The 21,413-nt window shown below is 40.2% G+C and overlaps 6 protein-coding genes across 6 annotated transcripts; 4 read left to right on the forward strand and 2 right to left on the reverse strand.

The window, feature by feature from the left end:
• Positions 1-157: 157 nt before the first annotated feature.
• On the reverse strand, positions 158-3,610 carry tsr3 (TSR3 ribosome maturation factor). The gene is made up of 7 exons (XM_037756106.1): positions 3,480-3,610; positions 3,250-3,447; positions 2,223-2,433; positions 1,749-1,942; positions 1,467-1,634; positions 720-774; positions 158-336 (listed from the first exon to the last, which is right to left on the reverse strand). Exons 2-7 carry the CDS (start codon positions 3,371-3,373, stop codon positions 189-191), a joined length of 900 nt encoding a protein of 299 aa, XP_037612034.1. The 5' UTR covers positions 3,374-3,447; positions 3,480-3,610; the 3' UTR covers positions 158-188.
• On the forward strand, positions 3,610-7,651 carry gnptg (N-acetylglucosamine-1-phosphate transferase subunit gamma). Its single transcript, XM_037756104.1, has 11 exons — positions 3,610-3,844; positions 4,336-4,390; positions 4,734-4,801; positions 4,953-5,007; positions 5,560-5,643; positions 5,754-5,847; positions 6,337-6,451; positions 6,537-6,619; positions 6,825-6,956; positions 7,070-7,151; positions 7,247-7,651. The coding sequence occupies exons 1-11, from the start codon at positions 3,778-3,780 to the stop codon at positions 7,324-7,326; spliced, it is 915 nt and encodes a 304-aa protein (XP_037612032.1). The 5' UTR covers positions 3,610-3,777; the 3' UTR covers positions 7,327-7,651.
• Positions 7,652-7,806: 155 nt separating this feature from the next.
• On the reverse strand, positions 7,807-21,307 carry LOC119480037 (uncharacterized protein C7orf50 homolog). The gene is made up of 6 exons (XM_037756107.1): positions 21,190-21,307; positions 20,732-20,856; positions 20,539-20,637; positions 10,841-11,052; positions 9,817-9,898; positions 7,807-9,016 (listed from the first exon to the last, which is right to left on the reverse strand). Exons 2-6 carry the CDS (start codon positions 20,840-20,842, stop codon positions 8,837-8,839), a joined length of 684 nt encoding a protein of 227 aa, XP_037612035.1. The 5' UTR covers positions 20,843-20,856; positions 21,190-21,307; the 3' UTR covers positions 7,807-8,836.
• Positions 11,061-13,604, forward strand: LOC119480034. The gene is made up of 2 exons (XM_037756103.1): positions 11,061-11,571; positions 12,093-13,604. Exons 1-2 carry the CDS (start codon positions 11,569-11,571, stop codon positions 13,116-13,118), a joined length of 1,029 nt encoding a protein of 342 aa, XP_037612031.1. The 5' UTR covers positions 11,061-11,568; the 3' UTR covers positions 13,119-13,604.
• Positions 14,111-16,187, forward strand: LOC119480033. The gene is made up of 2 exons (XM_037756102.1): positions 14,111-14,267; positions 14,760-16,187. Exons 1-2 carry the CDS (start codon positions 14,265-14,267, stop codon positions 15,846-15,848), a joined length of 1,092 nt encoding a protein of 363 aa, XP_037612030.1. The 5' UTR covers positions 14,111-14,264; the 3' UTR covers positions 15,849-16,187.
• Positions 17,188-19,844, forward strand: LOC119480032 (G-protein coupled estrogen receptor 1-like). Its single transcript, XM_037756101.1, has 2 exons — positions 17,188-17,273; positions 18,454-19,844. The coding sequence occupies exon 2, from the start codon at positions 18,617-18,619 to the stop codon at positions 19,727-19,729; it is 1,113 nt and encodes a 370-aa protein (XP_037612029.1). The 5' UTR covers positions 17,188-17,273; positions 18,454-18,616; the 3' UTR covers positions 19,730-19,844.
• Positions 21,308-21,413: the final 106 nt, after the last annotated feature.

Consider the following 21,413-nt stretch of genomic DNA (forward strand, 5'->3'; position numbering starts at 1 on the left):
TTGTGTTCTTGCTGCTGACCGTCTTGGCCAGGTCTCCCTTGGAAAAGAGGTTCTTAATCTCAATGGGACTAACCTGGTTATATAAAGGTTAAATAAAAAAAAATAAAAAAATTGTCATGAGTGTTGAACATATTTTGCCAATCCTTGAAGTAAAAAATCCATAGTTGAAATATGCTTTATTGTGATGATTATGATTCAGTCCCTTCCTCTTCATGATGATGCGAGACTGTTAGTGACTCATTGTTGCTTTCTGTTTTTTCATCTTCTGCCTCATCATCCTCTTCGTTATCCTCTGAGGTGTCTGTATCCTCACTAGAATCATCATCTTCAGGTTCACTAGATACAGAAAAACGACAGTTTGAAGAACCTAGCACCACGGAATGAAATTAGCACCTGCCACCGGCCAAATACAGGGGAAATGTTGGCTGTGGCTGGTAAAAATTCCAGGTCACCTGCCACCATGGCAGATCCTTAGATTAAGAAATATTATTTTTAAAAAGCAATTCCTAAATTAAAGCTAGTCAGGGATTAAGGTTACATGATCCATATTTCTACTGTCTATTACCACTAACTGAAAATATCAAAATAGAGAGTATTGCAATATTATGTTTTGTGATACTGTGTCGATTGTAATTAGTAGTTTAAAAGCAAAGATTAACTGTTTAATTTGATACAGGTTATAAATATAAATGCGCTCATGAGCAATATTAAATGCTTACCACAGAGGTCTGTTGAGATTCCTACATTCAACTCCCGAGTTAACATCAAATGGATCTGCGAACAAGATAGATGATGATTAGCTTTTGTTAAGAAAATTGCTTCAACAATAGAGGTCATAACTCAGCAACAAAATGCATCCTTTTCTGTGTATACAGACATGCTGGAAACAATTATCGTGGTTCCAGATTTCTGAATCACTGCCCACATCTCATCTTGTTCAGCGATTGAAATTAATCACAATCAAATCAACAAAGTAAAGCAAAATTATTATTGATCACCAGTCTAGGAAACAATGCACGAAATGTTTACATCAGTGTTTAAAATTTTTGGGAAAGCTGCTTATAATCATATAATTATGGGTCAGGTATCACAAATTATAGTGTCCTATATTTTATGATGAATGATATTATCATATATCATAAGTAATTCATACAGCTTAAAAGCCGTATGAGCCCAGTGTTCCCCAAATAATAATTCAGCAGTTGAAAATTATTAGATTCTAGTCCAGTTTTCCTAAAATGCTGTTACTTGTGATTCTGCCATTTTGAAGCAGAGCTTTCACCATAATAAAGTTTAATAGATAAGAACTATTTTAAGGGTAGAAGTTGTACATGAAGCCAAACGAAGACTAAAATAAGGACAGATGTGGGACTAAAACCCAAATGACCCCAATCATCTCTGCAACACAAATATGTAGGGAAAACACTGGATGGGACCCGTTTATTTCTTTCTCCCCCCCATTTTACCAAACTCATCCTCCTCTGGTTTAGCTGTGATATAGTCCTTTTCTACAGCGAGCAGCTCTTCCTCCGACTGGCATGCTGCATAGCGGTCCAGCAGAACTTTATTGAGATCCAGGAACACTCTCCCCCACTTGAATTTATTCAACAAGAGCATTGCTAGTTCTTCAAAACCTGTAAAATCAGATACAGTATGTTAGAGTTTCACTGCCGTAACTTGTCACAAGATACAGAAAAAGCAGACTGGAAGACAATACAGTATATAATTCCTGAAAGCTAAGGCCTTACCAACAATGCAGAACGTGGCAGCAAAAGCCTCAACACAGGATAACTTGCAAGGCTTGCCGTAGTTGACGGGGTTTGCAGCGACGAGGAACGGCAGTAACCTGGGATGAGTTCCAACCATCTTACTGAAGGGAGTCTCATCCAGTTTAGCCCAGGAACAATCGATCACTGCTACACCATTTTGAGCCACAATCTCTCTGTGCACAAAGGTCCACACAAACAAATTCATTATTTTGATCACAATAAGAGATCACAACAGATTTAAAAATGCTAAAATAAGCTTGGTATCTTTGTTTCATTTCATAATATTTTTTTTTGGGCTGCTGATCATACATAAAAACATCTTAAGATCAAATTTTATAGATTAAATTAACTGATCAATCAAAAACAGAAGAAGATTAACTGTTATATATGGCAGCTTATGGCTTGTCTTTTGAATCATCGCGATGTGTTATAATGATTAAAAAAAATGCACACCTGTCTGCTGGGGTCACATACTTTGTGCCCATCGGACTCAGTATGAGTCCATTAAATCTCTGATTGAGGCGTAGATTGCGTACAAAGCCCTTGCGTGCCAACTTTCTTCCAGTACAACGTTTAGGATCACAGTGTCCCAACTCCCACATGGCAAGAGGACAAGGCAGTTTCACCTGAGGGGCCTCTGCTCCCTCCTCCAGGTGAAGACTTGCTGAAAAACACAGTGACAAAGAGGACAAAGTGTACATTACGATGTAGTGTGAGCACTCGTCCTCAACTACAAGGTAATTACACTTTCAGGGTTTATATATTTTGCACCTTTTCCACAATGTACAACATTTTATTTGCCATTTACTTACTATATACTTTACTGTGGCATAAGTTCACAGAGGTGCTGGGGTTTTATATTTTAAATCGACACATTTGCAAAAAACATATCAGCCAACATTGTTTCAATCATTCAATGATAACCTTAAGAAGATAGATAGATAGATAGATAGATAGATAGATAGATAGATAGATAGATAGATAGTAACTTTATTGATCCCGAGGGAAATTCAAGTTTCCAGCATCACAGTTCCATAGTGCCAAACATGTTAGTAAAAAGGCAGTAAAAAAGTTAGTAGTACAAAGTACCAAATAATATACCAGATATAAAAATACAAGAAGATTAAGAAAACTTTTAAAAGTGAATATAGTGCAGAAGAGACTGTTAAAAATGAGTGTAGTGCAGGGTAACTCCAGTAGCTTAGTCTATGAAAGTGCACATCAAGTTAATACATCAATACAGGAATGTCATGTAAATCCTGTACTTTAGATACTTGGCTACATTTGTCCTTCCTATAATGTTGAATTTGGCATTTTAGACAACTATTGTACAGTTAAATCTGGGTCTTGTAGCCCTTCAAAATATGAGGCACGCACAAAACAAACCAAGACTAAAATAAGGACAGATGTGGGACTAAAACCCAAATGACCCCAACCATCTCTGCAACAGTTTAAACACAACTTTGTAATTCATTTTTACCTTCAAAAGCAGTGTGCATTTCTTCTGTAAAGGCCTCTAAGGATTTCCCCTTCATTTTATGCCTTTTATCTTTTCCCTTGTTGTTGTCAGGGCGCACAAACTTGCCCTGTTTCTTTCGACCCATGTTGCAACCAGCTAGTCAGCTATACTCTCAGATTACAGCCTGCATTAACACTAACTAGCATTACTAATTGTAAAACTAGCGTTTTGTCTAATTTATCTCACAAAAAGTAAACGTTTCGTATTTTATCTACGCTTACTACATTCACAAGTTCAAATAGGTTGTCACAATATAATTCGTATTAGCTTCTGCTTAGCCTGCACTTCTATTTTAAACCACATGTATCACAGTGTTAGTTAGCTTCGGCTACTTCCTGTCGTGGAACGCACGTCGTAGTCCAAGACGTCATCACGTTATTTTGATCACGTGAACTGACGTCTGACGTAACGACCACCCAAAACAGGAAGTGAACCAGAAAACAGAGAAAACAACCCAAATAGCACATTTTAGTCGCTCTAAAAGCAGCCATGCCGTGTTTGGGTAACGGTATACATCATATATTAAGACTGTGGATGGTCAGTGTATCTCTTTTCAGTAAGTATTTGCACTCTACTGAGTGTATTTTTGTTTTAATACCATATATTCGTATCTGCAGGACAGATAATAATGCAAACAGTGCACTTTAGAATAAGCTACTGGAGTTACCCTGCACTACACTAATTTTTAACAGTCTCTTCTGCACTATATTCACTTTTTAATAGTCGTGTATCACAGCTGTTACCCTGCACTATATTCAGTTTTAACAGTCTCTTCTGCACTATATTCACTTTTTAATAGTCGTGTATCACAGCTGTTACACTGTACTATATTCAGTTTTAACAGTTTTCTTCATCTCCTTGTATTTTTATATCTGGGATATATATTTGTACTTTGCACTACTAACTTTTTTACTAACATGTTTTGCACTATGGAACTGTGATGCTGGAAACTTGAATTTCCCTCAGGATCAATAAAGTTACTATCTATCTATCTATCTATTATATTGTGGTGGTGTGCTAATTGATTTGACTTGTTTTTCTACACAGTAAATCATGGATTGGCTGGTAAAATGAAGATAGTCGAGGAGCCAAACACATTTGGGTAAGTTAAGTAAAAGATAGATAGAAAGCTTTATTGTCATTGTACATGGTACAACGACATTTGGAGACTTCTACAGCTCAGTGCAGATAAAAAAAATAGATAAATAAAAACAACAGAGAGCTACAATACACATTCATTACTCCATTTTACATATAACATCACGACATTCACAGTACCCATTTGTTCCCCACATGATACACATATATTTGGAGTGCTTCTCCAGATCAGTGCAATTAAAAAAACTGTATAAATAGTGTAGCTATTTCACAAAAACACATCCGTCACAGAGGGCACCTTCTTGATGACATTAGCTCCTTCCTGACTTGCTTTTCTCTGTGTTTAGGTTGAACAATCCTTTTCTGGCTCAGGGAAGCAGACTACAGCCTAAAGTGACCCCTACTCCAGTGTCTGGTAAAAATAGTTTAACATAATTTAAATTGTATTTGATTAAAGTAAAAAGGGTTAACCAGTAGATGTTGACAGAGTTATCAGGATATTTTCTGTTGGATCAACTCAATCACTGAATTAATTCATCATATCAAACACCAATGTCTTCTTCAAGGTCCTGCACATTTTCACCGGCTTGCTGGAAAATGCTTCACTCTCACAGAGTCAACGTGAGTATTTTACATCACATATCATGCTCACATGAGTCACTTACACATCGCTTACACCTGAGTAATAATAATGATATTGCACAGCACTTTACTGTATAATGACTGTGCAAGATCATTATTACTACTCAGGTGTAATTCAAACTTTGCAATATCTTCAGGTGGAATTTCATTTAATTCTCACTGTGCAATATAATTTTCCACTTGTGCAATTTTTTTTTTAGTCTGTTTATTGTCAATACTGTATATACTGCTTCTGTTTTTATACTTCCTTCTATTTAAATGGTTCATATTTTGTTACACTTTGTTTAGCTCTTTTTTTTTTACTGTGTTAGCTGATGCATCTTGTTTTTTGCACTATCCCCTTTGCTGCTGTACACTGCTAATTTCCCCACTGCGGGACTAATAAAAGAATATCTTATCTTATCTGATCCCCATTTCCACTGGCTATCTACAGTGACCCTGTTTTGGATGCTGACTGTTTTATACATGCATGCTATATCAAAATGTCTGGAAAAACATAACAGGGTATTTGTGTGCCTGATTATTTTGCAGGTATAAATATGAATTCTGTCCATTTCACAACATCACCCAACACGAGCAGTCATTTAGATGGAATGCCTACAGTGGGATACTGGGGTAAGATGTGGTTCCCTTACCTTACATTAACATTTATCAATATGTGAATGATGGGCAATAAGCTGTGGGTTTGTTGTAACAGCAGCCTTTTGTGTGTTCCATCCTAACAGAATCTGGCAGGAGTGGGAAATAGCAAACAACACTTTCACAGGCATGTGGATGAGAGACGGGGATACTTGTGGAACGAGAAACAGGGAAACAAAGGTTAGCGGCGTTTAGCGGGCTTCTTTCAATGTCTAGTTAATGTTTACGTACAAGTATACAGTAGACGTAAAAGAAGGTCCACACGCTGTAGCTCCCTTTGAGTGCAATTTATTGGCTAATCTTGGCAACGTTTCAAGCAGATACTCTCCTTCAAACTTAATGCTTAATAATGATTAAGTTTGAAGAAGAGCATCTGCTCAAATCGTTACTAAGATGTATCAATAAACTGCACTTAAAGGGAGCTACAATGCGCGGACCTTCTTTTACATTTTTCATTGCTGTCTATTGGTCCAGCACCTTTACATTGTTTGTCCTACAAGTATAGACCCAACATTTAATTTGACACTAAAAAAAGTTTGGAACAGTCACCCTAGAGCCATATCAGACAGACAACTCTTCCAAAATCATTGTCACACTCAAATCAACAATATAAACACTAGAAAATGTAATTATTTTGTTTGTAACTTGTTTCTTTTCATGTTTCTGTAGATCATTTTTGTCTGCAGTGCAAACAGCAAGCTTGCTCAAGTCTCAGAGCCCAGTACCTGTGTGTACTCGCTAACCTTTGAGACGCCGCTTGTTTGCCATCCACATTCGCTGTTAGGTAAGACAAAAGAACCATCTTACAGCGCAAGTCAGCGGGGGGTGAGTCAGTGATGTCTTATCATTTGTATGTTCTTTTTTTAAAGTGTACCCGACACTGAGTGAGACGCTCCAAAGGGAATGGGATGAAGCTGAGCAGGCTCGCTATGAAGATCTTATTACCGAGCAGGTAAAGACCAGTGTGGCTGATCAATTGCAAGCTGATGAAATGTAAAGGCGTACTCGGGATTCCCTGAGTGATTCAGACACAGACATAAAGTCCTTTGTTCCATTTACATTTCAAAGTTCAGCCCTACTTGTTTATCATTTTTCTTCCAGTTTTAGTAATTTGTCTAATGGTCTTGTCACTAACACACAATGTATGTTTGCTGCAGGGATACAACAATCTTTTGAGGGATATTTTTGAGAACGCCGGTCTCCTGAAGAGCCAAAAAGTGAAGATAAAGCTGCCAGAAGAAGTTGCAGCTGATTCGGGAACACACAACTCTTTACAGAAATGTAGAGAGGTGTGTACATTTGTCTTCCAAATAATAGCCTACACAACAATGTATAATATCAGTACAATACTGCTTAAAATGTGAAAGAAATTTTTATATTCCTTCAATATATTTTCTTAAAGGATTTCCAAAAGCAGAGAGAAGAGATTGAGAGACTGCGCGCTCTCCTCACTCAACACAATATTTCCTTTGATTCAAAGCAAGGTAAGTAAATTCAACTAGACTGTTTTCCCTCTTTAAGTTTCATGCCGTGTGTAATAACTTATTATTTTGTACAATATCTCTGCTCTATATTTCAGATGAAGCAAAAGGCACAGTGAGTGCAACAGTTAAGGATCAACACCTACGGGGAGACAACGGCCTTTTTGATCTGCAGTGAAAAATCTTCCAGAGCAAGTCACCTTTTTAAAGCACCTGAGTGGATTTGAAGATTTTGCTGTGACACAGATAGTCGCTGGACAATATCGCTGTCACTGGTGACGGCATTAATGTTAATTTAAACAAGTGACACTGAGGAAAAACTGATCTCATTTGTGGATTACAAACCTGTCTGACTTTGCAAACCTTTTCTTGGAGGAGTTACGTCACTCAGCCGAATCTCTCAAGGACTTTTCGTCAGTCTTGTTAATGAATCAAATTCTGTCAACATGCAACATATTGAGAAATACATTTTTTTTAAATAAAGTTTAATGTATTTGAGTTAACAGTCTTCAGCAGGTTTACAAACTTTTTACAAAAGAAAATTGATTCCCGAAAAACTGTTACAGGTGAAAATATGTACTCTACTGTATTTGGTCGGTGCACTGAAAACCGGGTACAGCAACAGGTAGGAGACACAGTCAGAAAACATCTATAACAGTATAACTGGACAAATAAAAGGACTTATAACTGGTATTTTTTATGTGCATACGTGTCAGACCAAAAGGTATAAGTAATGTAAAACATCTTAACAGGCTTATAGTGTTATTTATGTGTCTTGATATAGTATAAGTAACTTATTTTAAGTGTCTTTGGAATATTAATTGTACTATATTTGGGTGTATTTTTATAAATCCAGGAAGTGATGTCTCCAGCCTTCTCTTCCATATAGAGACTCAGTTTCCTTCCTGAAAAGATTATAACCTGAATTAACAGTCAAAACATGTGCCTTTGTAGTGCAGGAGGCCTGCAGCTGACCTGACCCCTACTGTATATCTGTTTTGGGCACAAGTGAAATGTGAATTTTGAGCACATTTAACAAATGTGAGGAGAAAGATTTAGTTTGAGAATGAATAAGTAGATAAACATAAACGCACACGTATGGATTATGAACTACTGGGCTGGAAGAAGGAGGAGAACTGTTTATCATGCTTATACCTGGAGTGGATGAGAAAAGATATTCTCATCAGTGACTTCACAGATTATGGGCTTTGACACGCACAAACATGTCTCGACTACAAACATTCCTGAGACTTTTTACTCCGGCAGCTGTCTCGCAGCTTTCTGTTGCATCTTTGGGGGATTTACATCTCTTAAACTGGAATTATTCACATTTGGAGTTGGAAAAAAGTAGCTACAGTGTAGCTTGTAATAAAAATTAACTTGTATGAAAGATTTCATACTTTATAAAAAAACAATTTTGGTTACTGATTACTACCTGGCAATAATGCACACAAAGAATGACAAGAAATTGAGAACAAAAAGTAACCTAGACAAAATAAAATAAAAAATTGTGACCAATACTGATAATTTAATCAAAATGCATCCTTTCCCTAAAGGACCAGTCCAAAAAAACTACATATAAAACAACATTGCTTGAGACCGGGGAGATCATTCAGTCCACTGACCAGCAAACATGTTTCAGTCTTTCTAGTGGGCTTCATGAAGTCCTTTGTTTGATGGTGGTGGGTTCAGGAGAGCAGCTGGATAACTTCTCTGGCTCTGTGCGCCCTCTGCTGGACGGCTTTGTCCTCTGGTGCCTGTCCCGACTCTTCAACCAGGGCCAAGGCCTTCTGCACGGTGGTGTCTTTGGCTGTTCCACGAAGCCCCTCCAGGTACTGGAGCAGCACGGAGAACTTCTCATCTGGAATCTAAGAGAGAGAGAAAGAGAGAGAGAGAGAGTGTTTTATATGATGAAGTTAGCTATTAGTTTATTTTACATATTTTATTGTTTAAATAAATGAAAAAGTAAGTAAACAAATAGTAGTAATTACTCATAGTGAATATACAGGATATTGTACTTTAAAATAAAGTTATTCTAAAAAGGTAGATCTTTAACCCATTTGTGCCAAAAGACTATATTTAGTATGATTAGGAAAAAAGCCACAACATTTATTCTGATTGGTCAAAAGTCTTGAAATTTGGTACGGACATACTTTGGGCAAGTATCTAACAGTACAACTTTGAAACTTTTACATCACATGAAAAATTATGCTTTTATTAATAGTCAAAATCAGGAGAAAAATGCTAACATTGAGTTTATTAAATGTCTTCCATATGAAATATTGTTTTTACACTGCATGTGTGTGCTTTGATATTCAATTTATTATGAATTCATAGATACCAAATACTTGATTGTGCTCCCTGTAGTTTCTGATATAGATATATATATAGTGTGATTGAGTATTTCAGGGACGTTCATAAAGATTGATATACTGAAATTAACTTTTTGTAGATTCAACTTTCTGTTCTACAAAATTGTCAACCATGCTATATTCAAAAAAATGCTCAATAACATGTCATTATACTTTATGGATGGAGATTAGATAAGAGAGTGAGTGGATCTCACAAACTAATCAAACAGGAAGGCATCGCTCTGAAGTCGACACCTCCCTTTCTCTGAACCTCAGCTGAGAAAAATCATCCTCATCACCACACGGGTTCATTTTACCTGCTCAAAGTCGAACATGTGCTGCAGTAACCACGTCTGCCGGGTCTTCTGGAACTTCCACTCGGTGCGGTTTTCAGCCCAGCTGCAGAGACAAAACGAGTGTGAGACGAATTACAAGAAAAGGTGTTGATTTTTCATACCACAGTTTGTCGTCTGTGTTATTATGGCGGGTTTCTTTAGTGCTCACTGTATTTAGACCTTGACCTTGAAGAGGAATTCCAGAGATCTGGTGTTGCACTTTTGTAACAGAAGAGACAGATAAGAGAAAGAATAGTCAAAATAAAAGCAGTAGAAGCCGAGAGTTTAAGTCCCGAATATGGGTCAATCTCAATCACACTGGATCATACTCTTCCCACAACGCAGCCATCTTTCAATGCCCAAAGATTGCAGCACAGGCTTTCTGTTGCAAAGTGTTTGTCTCAAGCTGAGATAACCTTGATTCTCAGAATTTAAAGCTCCTTTAGAGCCACAGAGGATATTAAACAACATGTTCACAGAATAGTGCTCCTTATAACGAGTACACTTGCTATTTTGTTATTATATTTTTATGTCATTGCCATTATTATTTATTTTTATTGTATTTATTATTATTTTTCTGTACTCGGGTCGCCCTTGTAAATGAGATTCCGATCTCAATGTGACTTCCTGATTAAATAGTAAAGTATATCAACTGAGCTTTATGTGTAAAATCTGTGGGATTACCAAACTCAACGATTACCAACGAGTTGAAGAAACACCTCTCTGGCATATTCTCAACATAAGTAACCAACATAACCAAAGTAGTATTTGTTTTTAAGACTGTATTGAATTCCATTAAGTGAAATGTTACTGAGGAAATAAGTCATATTTAATGCCTCCAACAGGTTTACAAAGAGGGTTTGTGAACCATTTTTGTGGTCTTCTGGATCCATATAATGGCTGAAATACCTCAAAAGTAAATATTGTATACTGTATGTACATTGATTTTAAGCCATCTACAGCATGTTGATGCACCTCTCCTGTACTAACTTTGAGTGGCTCTTACCAGGTGAGGTAAACTAAGGCATGCTGAGGTGCAGTGGGTCCAGATGCTTCGGCCTTCTTTACGGTCTCTCCCTCGGCTTTAAGCCTCTTCTTCTCTTCCTTTTTCAGGATCTTCTTCATCTTCCTCTCCAGGACCCGCCTCTCCTCGGGGCTCAAGTCCTCCTCTCCCTCCAGTTCGCGTGTCTCCTCCGGGCGACAGGGTGGATCCGAAATCTGTCACACCAAAGCAAAACAAAAGGCTCATGGGAGTTATCTACATTAACAGACCTTCCTTTGTAGACCCTTATCAATTCTGCATTTGTGTAAAACCATTATCAAACATCCCTAAATAACTGACGATGATTGAACGATAAGAAAAATGTTAGAATGTGTACTTAACAGCTATTTCCTGCCAGTTTTCAGGTTTTATGGGTCAGTGCAAAGCTAATGCTAGATGCCTCAAATATTTAATTTATACAGTAAAATGTAAAATAAATGAGACATTTTGTTACAGTGTGAAAGCTAAAGCACTTTTAGAATTTGAATCACTTTCTGTTGCACTGCGGCTCAGAAAGCACAAGCCACAAAGTCATTTTTAACGTATGCTGGCGGGGTTAAGACCACAGAAATATAAAAAAAGTCCTTCACAGTGAGCGGCCGTGTCCATGCAGCGAACATCATTTCTTAGAGATTTGAGTCAATCGGCAGCGTGGATACAACACAGAAGACGAGCGGGTGACGGAAACAATAATGGTAAGTGGAAATGTGTTTTTACTGAGCATGCAGTTCCTCAAAGTGGGAGCAGACAAAGACTGGCCAACAGGGACATGAGTGATCGTAGAAAAGATTTTCGAAAGATTTGCTAAATCTACTCAGCGATTACTGTATACATTTTGAGATCTATAATAAGGACTTCCAGTTAAGTTGAAATTTCAGCTCAAATTTGAGTACATTTAGGAAGGAAATGCACTTTATGTTGTAAAAGTGTGTTCCTGTGGACACCCTATTTAGTGATTCACGGGCTGAGCAATAGCAAACACTGTTTAAAAGTTGAATTACTCAAACATGGTTGCTCTTAACGGTGTATTGCTTAAGAGCAGCTGATTTACAGACACCAGGTGATAAATACCTGTACTTAAAGTATCTGAACTTTGCTGATAGCTCACTAGATTTCTGTTCATCCCATGATGGGAGGAAATGCTTGACAAACAGTGCAGGGTGATGCTGAAGAGGACAAGATGTCATCATTGGATGTTTTCTCTTTTCATTACCAGTCTGAACAAAGCATCGCCACTGAGATGAGCACCACACCTCCGTTTTCCAACAGTTCCACCATCATGGACACCTCCTTTATCTTTGAATTAGAGGAAATCGCAGCCAATGACATAACCTCCACGGCGAACTATGTCTACAGTTTCTTAGCAGTGCTGGGCTTCCTCACCGGCTGCTTCCTGCTCTACAGCTTCATCCAGACCTACAGAGACCAGAGGCGGCTGACCGAGCTCGACTGCCTGCTCTGGGCCTTTTGTGGCCTCCAGCTGCTGCTGGTGCTCCTCTCTATCCACGCTGTGGCCTACAGACCTGGCTACCTGATTACCACACATCTGGGCTGTGCTGCCCTCTCCTTCACCATCAACGCAGTCTCTCTGTGCGGCCTGCTGGTCTTAGTGCTCATGGCTTACGTCCTAACTTTGGATCCGCCGTCCCACGCCATGCTGTGGAAGCCTTGGGTGTGTGCGGCTCTGGTGGTCCTGACTTCTATCCTGATTTCTCTGCTGCTGGCTGGGCTTCGTGGACCCACAGATGGTCTGCAGGAAGAAGGCAAGTGTTTTATGGATCCAGTCCGTGCTGGTGTGTTGTACGCAGCTGCTAGATTGTTCCTGGTGTTTCTGTTTCCCTACACCCTCCAACTGGAACTCCTGATAGGTGACTGCGTCCGGCAGTGGAAATCTAAAGGACGTTTCCTCTCCGGCTCCGAGGAGGGTCTCGTGTTCCTGGCGGTTACCGTGGTCGTGTTTTTCTGCCAGCTCTTCTACAGCGTGGTGCTGTTGAGAGGAGCACATCTACAAAAGCTAGAGCAGAACGGGCTGAGCCATCACGAGCAAGAGTTTCTGAGCGTGGCTGAGTTTGTGCTGTTCTCAGGAAGCAGCATCAGCCTCCTGCTGGTGCTGGTCATTAAGTTTGTGTATAATTTCCACAAATTGTTTAGGCAGATGAGGGACTGCTGTCGAAGCCTGGGGCGCACGCAGCCCAACAGAAACATCGAGATCCCAGACACCCTGCAGGACATAGAGTCATAGAGGACAAAGACTATCATAATTGAGAACAGAACTCTTCTGATGCATCCAAATAAAGACTTAAGAGATCTGATGTTTTAGATATATTCTCAATCTAACTTTTACATGTTTTACGTGTTTCTTTTTCTGTTAAGTGACAATTTAAATGTTTTCTATGCATGTATGCTCCTGTTTAGTGGCTCCAGTGTACAAAAGTTTGCAAAACAATTTTTGAAATTTAATTTTTTTTAAATAAATGTTTGTTGTTCTTTTTTATAAAAAATAAATCTTTCACATTTGTGTACTTAACAGTCATTTCCTGCCAATGTTCAGGTTTTCTGGATCACTGCAGGACTAATGCTCGATGCCTCAAATATTTAATTTCTAGAGTAAAATGTCAAATAAATGTGACATTTTGTTGTGCTACATGAAGACGTGGGTGATAAAGCACCTTTTTTTGAGTTTGAATCACTTCCTGTTGTGCTGCAGCAAAGAGGGACGTTTCCTGTATCTGCAGCCTTATGAGGTCAGCATCACATATATTTATACTGTGTGCCAAAGTGTTCTGCGGTGCGCAACATCCCTTCAGCGTTGCATTCAAAGCACTCACTCTTATCTACAGCATTGTTTAAAAATAACCACCTGTTAAGTCATTTTTTATGCCAAATCATACGGAGGAGCCAAAAAAAGGCAACACTACCGCATAGAAAAATACATATTTTCACTTTGTAACAGGGTGAAATTAAACATCTAGCTTCCCATTTGTCAGCAGAATAATTAATACTTGGCAAAAGACTTATTTAACACTCTAAAGAAAAAAACATTTTGCTGCAGTAGCCAGTAACCACAGCACAACTTAAAGACTGCGTTTAACTCTCAGGGGAAGTTTAACAAGGGACACAGTATGCTCAGATTTAACGGTCCTCAGTCTGCACAGTGATGAAAAAAAAAAAAAAAAAAAAAAAAAAAAGAGGGAGGGGGTGAAAAGATGTTGATCACATGGCCACGAAGTCATTCTGGAAGTATGCTGGCAGGGTATAGCCCACAGAAATATAAAAAGTCCTTCACAGTAAGCGGCCGTGTCCATGCAGCGAGCATCATTTCTTAGAGCTTTGAGTGAATCAGCAGCGTGGATACAAAACAGAAGACGAGCGGGTGACGGAAGCAAAAATGGTAAGTGGAAACATGTGTTGTTACTGAGCATGCAGTTCCTCAAAGTGGGAGCAGACAAAGACTGGCCGACAGGGACATGAGTGGTCGTAGAAAAGATTTTCGAAATATTTGCTGAATCTAGTCAGCGATATATTGTGTACATTTTTGGAGATCTATAACGAGGACTTCCAGATAAGTTAAAATTGTAGTTTTACTTTGAGTTAATTTAGGAAGGAAATGCATTTTATGTTGTAAGAGTGTGTTCCTGTAGACAGTACACTCCATTTAATGATTCACGGGCTGAGCAATAGCAAACACTGTTTAAAAGTTGAATTACTCAAACATGGTCGCTCTTAACAACGTATTGTTTTCGTGCACTAAAAAGAGAAGCTGATTTACAGACACCAGGTGATAAATACTTATACTCAAAGAGGAAATGCTTGACAAACAGTGCAGGGTGATGCTGAAGAGGACAGGATGTCATCAGTGGGTGTTTTCTCTTTTCATTTCCAGTCTGATCAAAGCGTCACCACTGAGATGAGCACCACACCTCCGTTTTCCAACAGTTCCACCATCTTAGACACTTCCACTTCTGCAATCTCCACTATCTCCACTATCTCCACTAGCTCTAAGATAGATGGACTAGGGGAAATCGCAGCCAATGACATAACCTCCAGAGCGAACTATGTCTACAGTTTCTTGGCAGTGCTGGGCTTCATCGCCGGCTGCTTCCTGCTCTACAGCTTCATCCAGACCTACAGAGCCCCGAGGCGTCTGGCCGGGCTCGACTGCCTGCTCTGGGCCTTTTGTGGCCTCCAGCTGCTGCTGGTGCTCCTCTCTATCCACGCTGTGGCCTACAGACCTGGCTACCTGAGTACCACACATCTGGGCTGTGCTGCTCTCTCCTTCACCATCAACGCAGTCTCTCTGTGCAGCCTGCTGGTCTTAGTGCTCATGGCTTACGTCCTAACATACGATCCGCCGTCCCACGCCATGCTGAGCAAGCCTTGGGTGCGTGCGGCTCTGGTGGTCCTGACTTCTATCCTGATTTCTCTGCTGCTGGCTGGGCTTCGTGGACCCACAGATCGTCTGCAGGAAGAAGGCAAGTGTTTTATGGATCGAGTCTGTGCTGGTGTGTCGTACGCAGGTGCTAGATTGTGCCTGGTGTTTCTGATTCCCTACATCCTCCAACTGGGACTCCTGATAGGCGGCTGTGTCCGGCAGTGGAAATCTAAAGGACGTTTCCTCTCCGGCTCCGAGGAGGGTCCTGTGTTCCTGGCGGTCACCGTGGTCGTGTTTTTCTGCCAGCTCTTCTACAGCGTGGTGCTGGTGAGAGGAGCACAACTACAACAGCCAGAGCAGAATGGGCTGAGCCATCACGAGCAAGCGTTTCTGAGCGTGGCTGAGTTTGTGCTGTTCTCAGGAAGCAGCGTCAGCCTCCTGCTGGTGCTGTTCATGCACCGGCCGTGTCGAGAGAGTCTCCACGGGGTGTTTAGGCAGCTGAGGGACTGCTGTCGAAGCCCGGGGCGAACGCAGCCCAACAGAAACATCATAGCTCCCCACATCGAGATCACAGACACCCTGCAGGACATAGAGTCATAGAGGACAAAGACTCTCGTATGTGAGAACAGAACTCTTCTGATGCATCCCAGTAAAGACTGATGTATTAGACATATTCTTAATCTAACTTTGAAAATGCTTACAATACAATTTAAATGTTTTTACATGCATGTATGCTCCTTTTTAGTGTCTCCAGTGTCTGAAAGCTTGCAAAACTATTTTTGAAATTTAACAAATAATAAATGTTTTGCTGTACATCTTCAGCATTGTGCAACATGTACAGCCCTCCTCATAGTCACTGTTGCAATAAAAACAATATGTATATATTTGCTATAAATCGACTATGAATAAGACCATTAAAAAAAGGACTTACTGTCGGTAGTATGTGCAATTTTATGTCTTGAACCTGCTCTTGGACACACCTCTTTTCTCGGAAAACAGACTCCGTTTGCATAAACACGATTTGCACAAAAGCCCATTTAGACAAAATGCCTGGAAAAACCTCCGCGATTCCCAGAATGACACATAGGAAACATTTAGTCAGGGGAAATAAAAGTCAGATTCTAAGTTTAGGCCAACAGTGTCAATATTCTGTAATTATTTCTAAAGCTGTTAAAAAGAACCAAAACAAGGCAGGCAAGTGACACTCTGAACTTTCCTTTTAAGAAACTGATGGACACCAGTTCTAGGAATAACTGACCTGCATGGATCACATATTGCATCGGTGCCAACACAGAGTGGCACAAAACCAGGGACCAGTAGGAAAATTAATACAGGAGCTGGGTTGCATAAGATGTTGGCGTCACATTTCATTTCAGACCTGATTCAGACTGTGTAAAATCATAGCAGAGACACTTTAAGACAAAGATCTAACATATTCCACTCCTTATAGGAAAGTCACAAAATTATCAAATGCAAAATTACAGCATTAACGTGGCAAATCATCTGAGTCTGAAGAAAAGAAAAGATGAAGTAAGGCTATCCAAGTCTGTCCTTCTTGTTTTGTGTAAATATACTACTGGTCTGTCTTCGCTAAAAGTCCCCCGACGCCCATATTTATATATTTTAACATTCTACAATCATAGTCACGTTCACACTTCAGTGCCGATGGTGACAAGTTGGCTCAGGGTCCTGAATTATTCATGCAAAAAAATAATATAAAAATACATAGGGGATATTCATTGTGACTACTTACTGTATTGCTAATAAAGGGAAGTGAAGCTATGATGAAAAACATTTGTTTTTTGTTGTTTGGCTGAGAAGATACTCTGTGTGTTTGTGTTTGTGTGTGTGTGTGTGTGTGTGTGCGTGTGCGTGTGCGTGTGCGTGCATGTGCATGTGTCTTGCTGTAAGTGGTGGGTGGCACCACAACACTTCTCTGGATTTAATGTGACACCTGCTTTCAAAGTCACCACTGTCAGGACCGGGAGGATTAGAAAGACCGCAATGCAGTGCAAGGAAACTCAGGTAGGTTTTTATATGAATCACAATATAATTTAAATCAAAGCTCACTAACTTAAATTGTCTTATAGTTTTCAAATCAAGTCACTGCATCTGTTAAACGTACCGTCAATTTGACCAACAGTCAAAAGGCAACTGTAGCACAATAACTGTTACGATTTTTAAAGCATTTCTGGGCATTTTAGGTCTTTATTACTTAATTGACAGCAGAGAGAAAACAGGGGGAGAGAGAGAGAAATAAGGACCAACATGCAACAAAGGTCCCCGTTCGGACTAGAGCCAGGGACACTGCAGTTTATGGTTGGCGTCTTAAACCACTAGACTACCAGGCTGCCCCATTATCGCAATTTGGTATCAAAAGAAGGACCTATTTCACTTGCTGCAGAAGCTGCAAAAATACAGTAAAGAAATTACTGATTGTTAAAGGGATAGTTCAGGTGTTTTGAAGTGGGGTTGTATATGGTACTTATCCATAATCAGTGTATTACCTACAGTAGACGACGGTCGGCATGCCCCCAGTTTGGAGAAATAGACAGGAGTTACCTCACAGGAGCAAAGCAGTGTACTGCTGTGGACAGGGCTGGCAGCAAAACGTATTTTAGCCACCTAAAAGAAAGGCTCACCTAAGAAAATCAATATCAGTTAAGTGTACGCTATATTTAGAATATTTTCCGACTTCCAACTTGTCTATACTGTTTTTGTCAACTGAGTCTAGTGGCTTTGAAGCGAGCATAGATAAGTATCACTTTCAGTTCAGTTCCCCTTCAAAAAGGGTTGTGTGATGGCAAGATAAGGTAGTGAAAATATTCTCCAAACTGGGGGCGTGCCGACTGTCATCTACTGTAGGTAATACACCTACTATGGATAAGAACATCATACAACCCCACTTCAAAACACCTGAACTATCCCTTTAGTCAAGCTATAAGACAATGATAAACTATGTCGTTTTGTAACTGATCTTGTATGTATCTTGAATGGCATGGTATATTACATTTTGTTAGGGTGGGTATAATCAATCACATATAGAGAAATATCCCTAAATCCCAAATTGCCCATTAACTAATATACAATATATTCAGTGATGTCAAATTCATTCATTGTTTTTGACTCCTGAAATCTCTTCATTCACACTAAGTCTAAGTCTTGAAAAGACGTTTGACTTACTGCACTTCTCCTCTATGTCTAGAACAAAGAGTGGGCATCACCATACATCCAAGAAGACCAAGGCACAGAAACAGGAAACAGATGACACCACCGTCTCCATTGGGGCTAAACCCCCTGGAAAACTAAGCACTATGGCAAATTAATGGCTAGCTGCTACTAACAGCAGATCGACACAAAAGTGTAATATGAACACGACCATGTACGTGGACTACAGAGTCTTCACGGGTCAGATAAACGACACAACGGCGGTCGTCTCTGATTTCCTGCAGGCAGCATCAGAGAGTCATCAGCTTTATAGCATCAGCCTCTTCCTCTCCAGCCTCTACATTATATTCCTGTTCCCTGTCGGCTTCATCGGGAACATCCTCATCTTAGTGGTCAACCTGTACCACGGGGGCCACCTGACAGCCCCGGACCTCTACTTTGTGAACTTGGCCGTGGCCGACCTCGCCCTCGTGGCCGACTCTCTGATCGAGGTGTTCAACCTGAAGCAGGGCTACTACGACAAGCCCGGCCTCTGCACCTTCATGAACCTTTTCCAGCAGGCCAACATGTACAGCAGCGTCTTCTTCTTAACCTGGATGAGCTTCGACCGGTTCGTCGCGCTGACTGGCTTCATGGGTCGCAGCATGCCGCGCGCACGCCTCAGCTGCTGCCTCATCTGGGTGTCCTCGTCTCTGCTCACCGTGCTTCCGTTCGCTGTAGCTCAAAGGCAGCATGCTGGAGAGCTCCAATTCTGCTTCGCAAACGTGACCCAGATTCAGTGGTTGGAGGTGATGCTGGGTTTCCTGTTGCCTTTCTGCATCTTGGGTGTGTGCTACTGGAGAATAGCACAGGTGCTCCAGCAGAGCCAGAGGGGACAGGATGGCCCGCAGCAGAGGCCTCGCAGGCAGAAGGCCCTGCGGATGATCTCAGCAGCCGTGTTAGTCTTCTTCCTCTGCTGGCTCCCGGAGAATGTGTTTGTGAGTGTTCACCTTCTAAGAGGTGATGGAGACGGCAGCACGCTGTGGCAGGACTACCCCCTGACGGGTCATGCCGTCAGACTGGCGGCCTTTTCTAACAGCTGCCTGAACCCGCTCATCTACAGCTTGCTTGGGGAGACCTTTCGGGATAAACTGAGGAGCAGATGGGCCAAGCTGCACAGGTCGGCCTCAGGAAAATCTATTTTTGTACCAGCTGCAAACACATGTGGCCATGCAGCATGCGACAGACCAACCCAGTCCACACATTTAAGCTCCAACATCCCTCCACAAACTGTTCTACTCCCCTCAAATAAATACCAACTGTGTCATCAGTAATGGACAATGTAAAAGCAAGACTCCAAATCTAGTGGAAATGCTTGTGTCGAATCAGTTATTTAAGGTTTATGCTTACTATTTATTGGGAAATTTGGCATTGTTTTGATAGGCATCGTTTTCGACTGTAATCAAATTCAATTTCAGTTTTTAAGACATTTCTGACGCCACCTGGAATGTAACATCAGACCATTTTTGTCATATGAATTAATTTAGTAATAAAAACTCAATTGTAAAAATCTAGGGCTGTCCTGAATACCATTTTTTAGGCTTCGAAGCTTCAGTGCGAAAATTTCAAAGGGTATTCGAAACTTTGTGGCACGACGCAGCGCAGCAGACTGACATGTTCTTCTGTCTGACTGTCTCCATCTCCCCTGTTTCAGTGACCGGGACGGTGCCGCTGCTGCACTACTGTACACACACACACACACCTCTACACACAACAAACAGCATATCCATCTGAGAATAACTTATAATAATTAATGTTGAATATAAATAATGAATAATGTTGTGGGATTATTATTATTATTATTAGTATTATAAAAACAACAACTACAACAAAGCATTGAAATACTGATTTGGAGGTCGATTACCATGGCAATGGTCGAAGCTTCGAAGCTTTGAAGCATTCAGGTCAGCCATAAAGAACATAGTGTCATTTATCACTGACTGGGCCTCCAAAACATAACTTTAAGATGCTCTAAATTGTGTTTTCAGCACCTAAACCCTTGTTTTTAATACTGGGTTATTGCCAGTTCACCTGAGTACTCACAGAAACAGGAGCAACAAAGGGAGACAGCTAACACTCTTACCTCAGTTTGCTTTGTCTTCTTTGTTTTCTTCTGTTTTTTTGTTTTTTTCTCTTTATCATCTGTTTTGATTGTCACATCAGGAATCTGTACTGGAGCCTCCTGAATTAAATAAACAACTATTATTATTATTATTCATAGCAATTTCAGGTTGTCATCTAAAACAGGTACAGGTACAAGGGACTTTGCTACTCACCTCTACTTCCATCTTTTTCTTTTTCTTCTTTATTTTAGTGTCCATCTGTTCTTCTGCATGAACCTCACTGACATCTGAACTCAACTTCTTCCTTTTAGTGTCTTTTGCCATGAGAGTATTTACTCCTACAAACATAAACAGGAGCATGTTAAGATACACATATTGTATCTAGCATTAAATGGACAGACAGTAGAGACTGAGAGGGATGAGGGTTTTTTCATACTTCATACATCTAATGACACCAACACAGAGAAATAGAAGAACATTTTGTATTTAACTACAATTGTGTATATGAATGCTCAACTCATGTAAACAGTTGTTTCACAGCCAAAAACACAATGTTACCCGGGCTACTATGGTTTCTACATCAGCCATATAAAAATGCTTTAACAGCTAAAACTTCATCATAGACCGAACATTTCCTGTTTCACACTGTTTTTATATCCAAATATACTTACTTAAACTGCGAAAACAAACGTGGAAGACTCTGGAAAGCACAGATCAAGCATGGGAACTCAACCAGGAAGAGATGTTGCCTAGGTGAGTGCTGATTGGACGGCTGTCGCTCGGTGTTTTGTGATTGGTCGACGGTTGTGAATAGTTCAAGGACCCTCGGTGAGAAGAGCACTAAAACCTTCAGCATCTGTAGTATTCATAATAGCACTTATATTATACAGTACTG

This window comes from Sebastes umbrosus, chromosome 20, assembly GCF_015220745.1.
Source record: "Sebastes umbrosus isolate fSebUmb1 chromosome 20, fSebUmb1.pri, whole genome shotgun sequence".
In the NCBI taxonomy this organism is placed as follows: Eukaryota; Metazoa; Chordata; class Actinopteri; order Perciformes; family Sebastidae; genus Sebastes; species Sebastes umbrosus.

Coding starts and splice junctions, on each gene's coding strand:
- tsr3 (XM_037756106.1), bottom strand. CDS start 3,373: ATGGGTCGAAAGAAACAGGGCAAGTTTGTGCGCCCTGACAACAACAAG. Junction 2,434..3,249: donor AATGCACACTGCTTTTGAAG/GTAAAAATGAAT, acceptor TGTGTTTTTCAG/CAAGTCTTCACCTGGAGGAG. Junction 1,635..1,748: donor TGCCACGTTCTGCATTGTTG/GTAAGGCCTTAG, acceptor CTGATTTTACAG/GTTTTGAAGAACTAGCAATG.
- gnptg (XM_037756104.1), top strand. CDS start 3,778: ATGCCGTGTTTGGGTAACGGTATACATCATATATTAAGACTGTGGATG. Junction 5,644..5,753: donor GCCTACAGTGGGATACTGGG/GTAAGATGTGGT, acceptor CCATCCTAACAG/AATCTGGCAGGAGTGGGAAA. Junction 6,452..6,536: donor CCATCCACATTCGCTGTTAG/GTAAGACAAAAG, acceptor CTTTTTTTAAAG/TGTACCCGACACTGAGTGAG.
- LOC119480032 (XM_037756101.1), top strand. CDS start 18,617: ATGAACACGACCATGTACGTGGACTACAGAGTCTTCACGGGTCAGATA.
- LOC119480037 (XM_037756107.1), bottom strand. CDS start 20,842: ATGGCAAAAGACACTAAAAGGAAGAAGTTGAGTTCAGATGTCAGTGAG. Junction 11,053..20,538: donor AGAAGACAAAGCAAACTGAG/GTAAGAGTGTTA, acceptor TTGGTGTGACAG/ATTTCGGATCCACCCTGTCG. Junction 9,899..10,840: donor GCCTTAGTTTACCTCACCTG/GTAAGAGCCACT, acceptor TTGTCTCTGCAG/CTGGGCTGAAAACCGCACCG.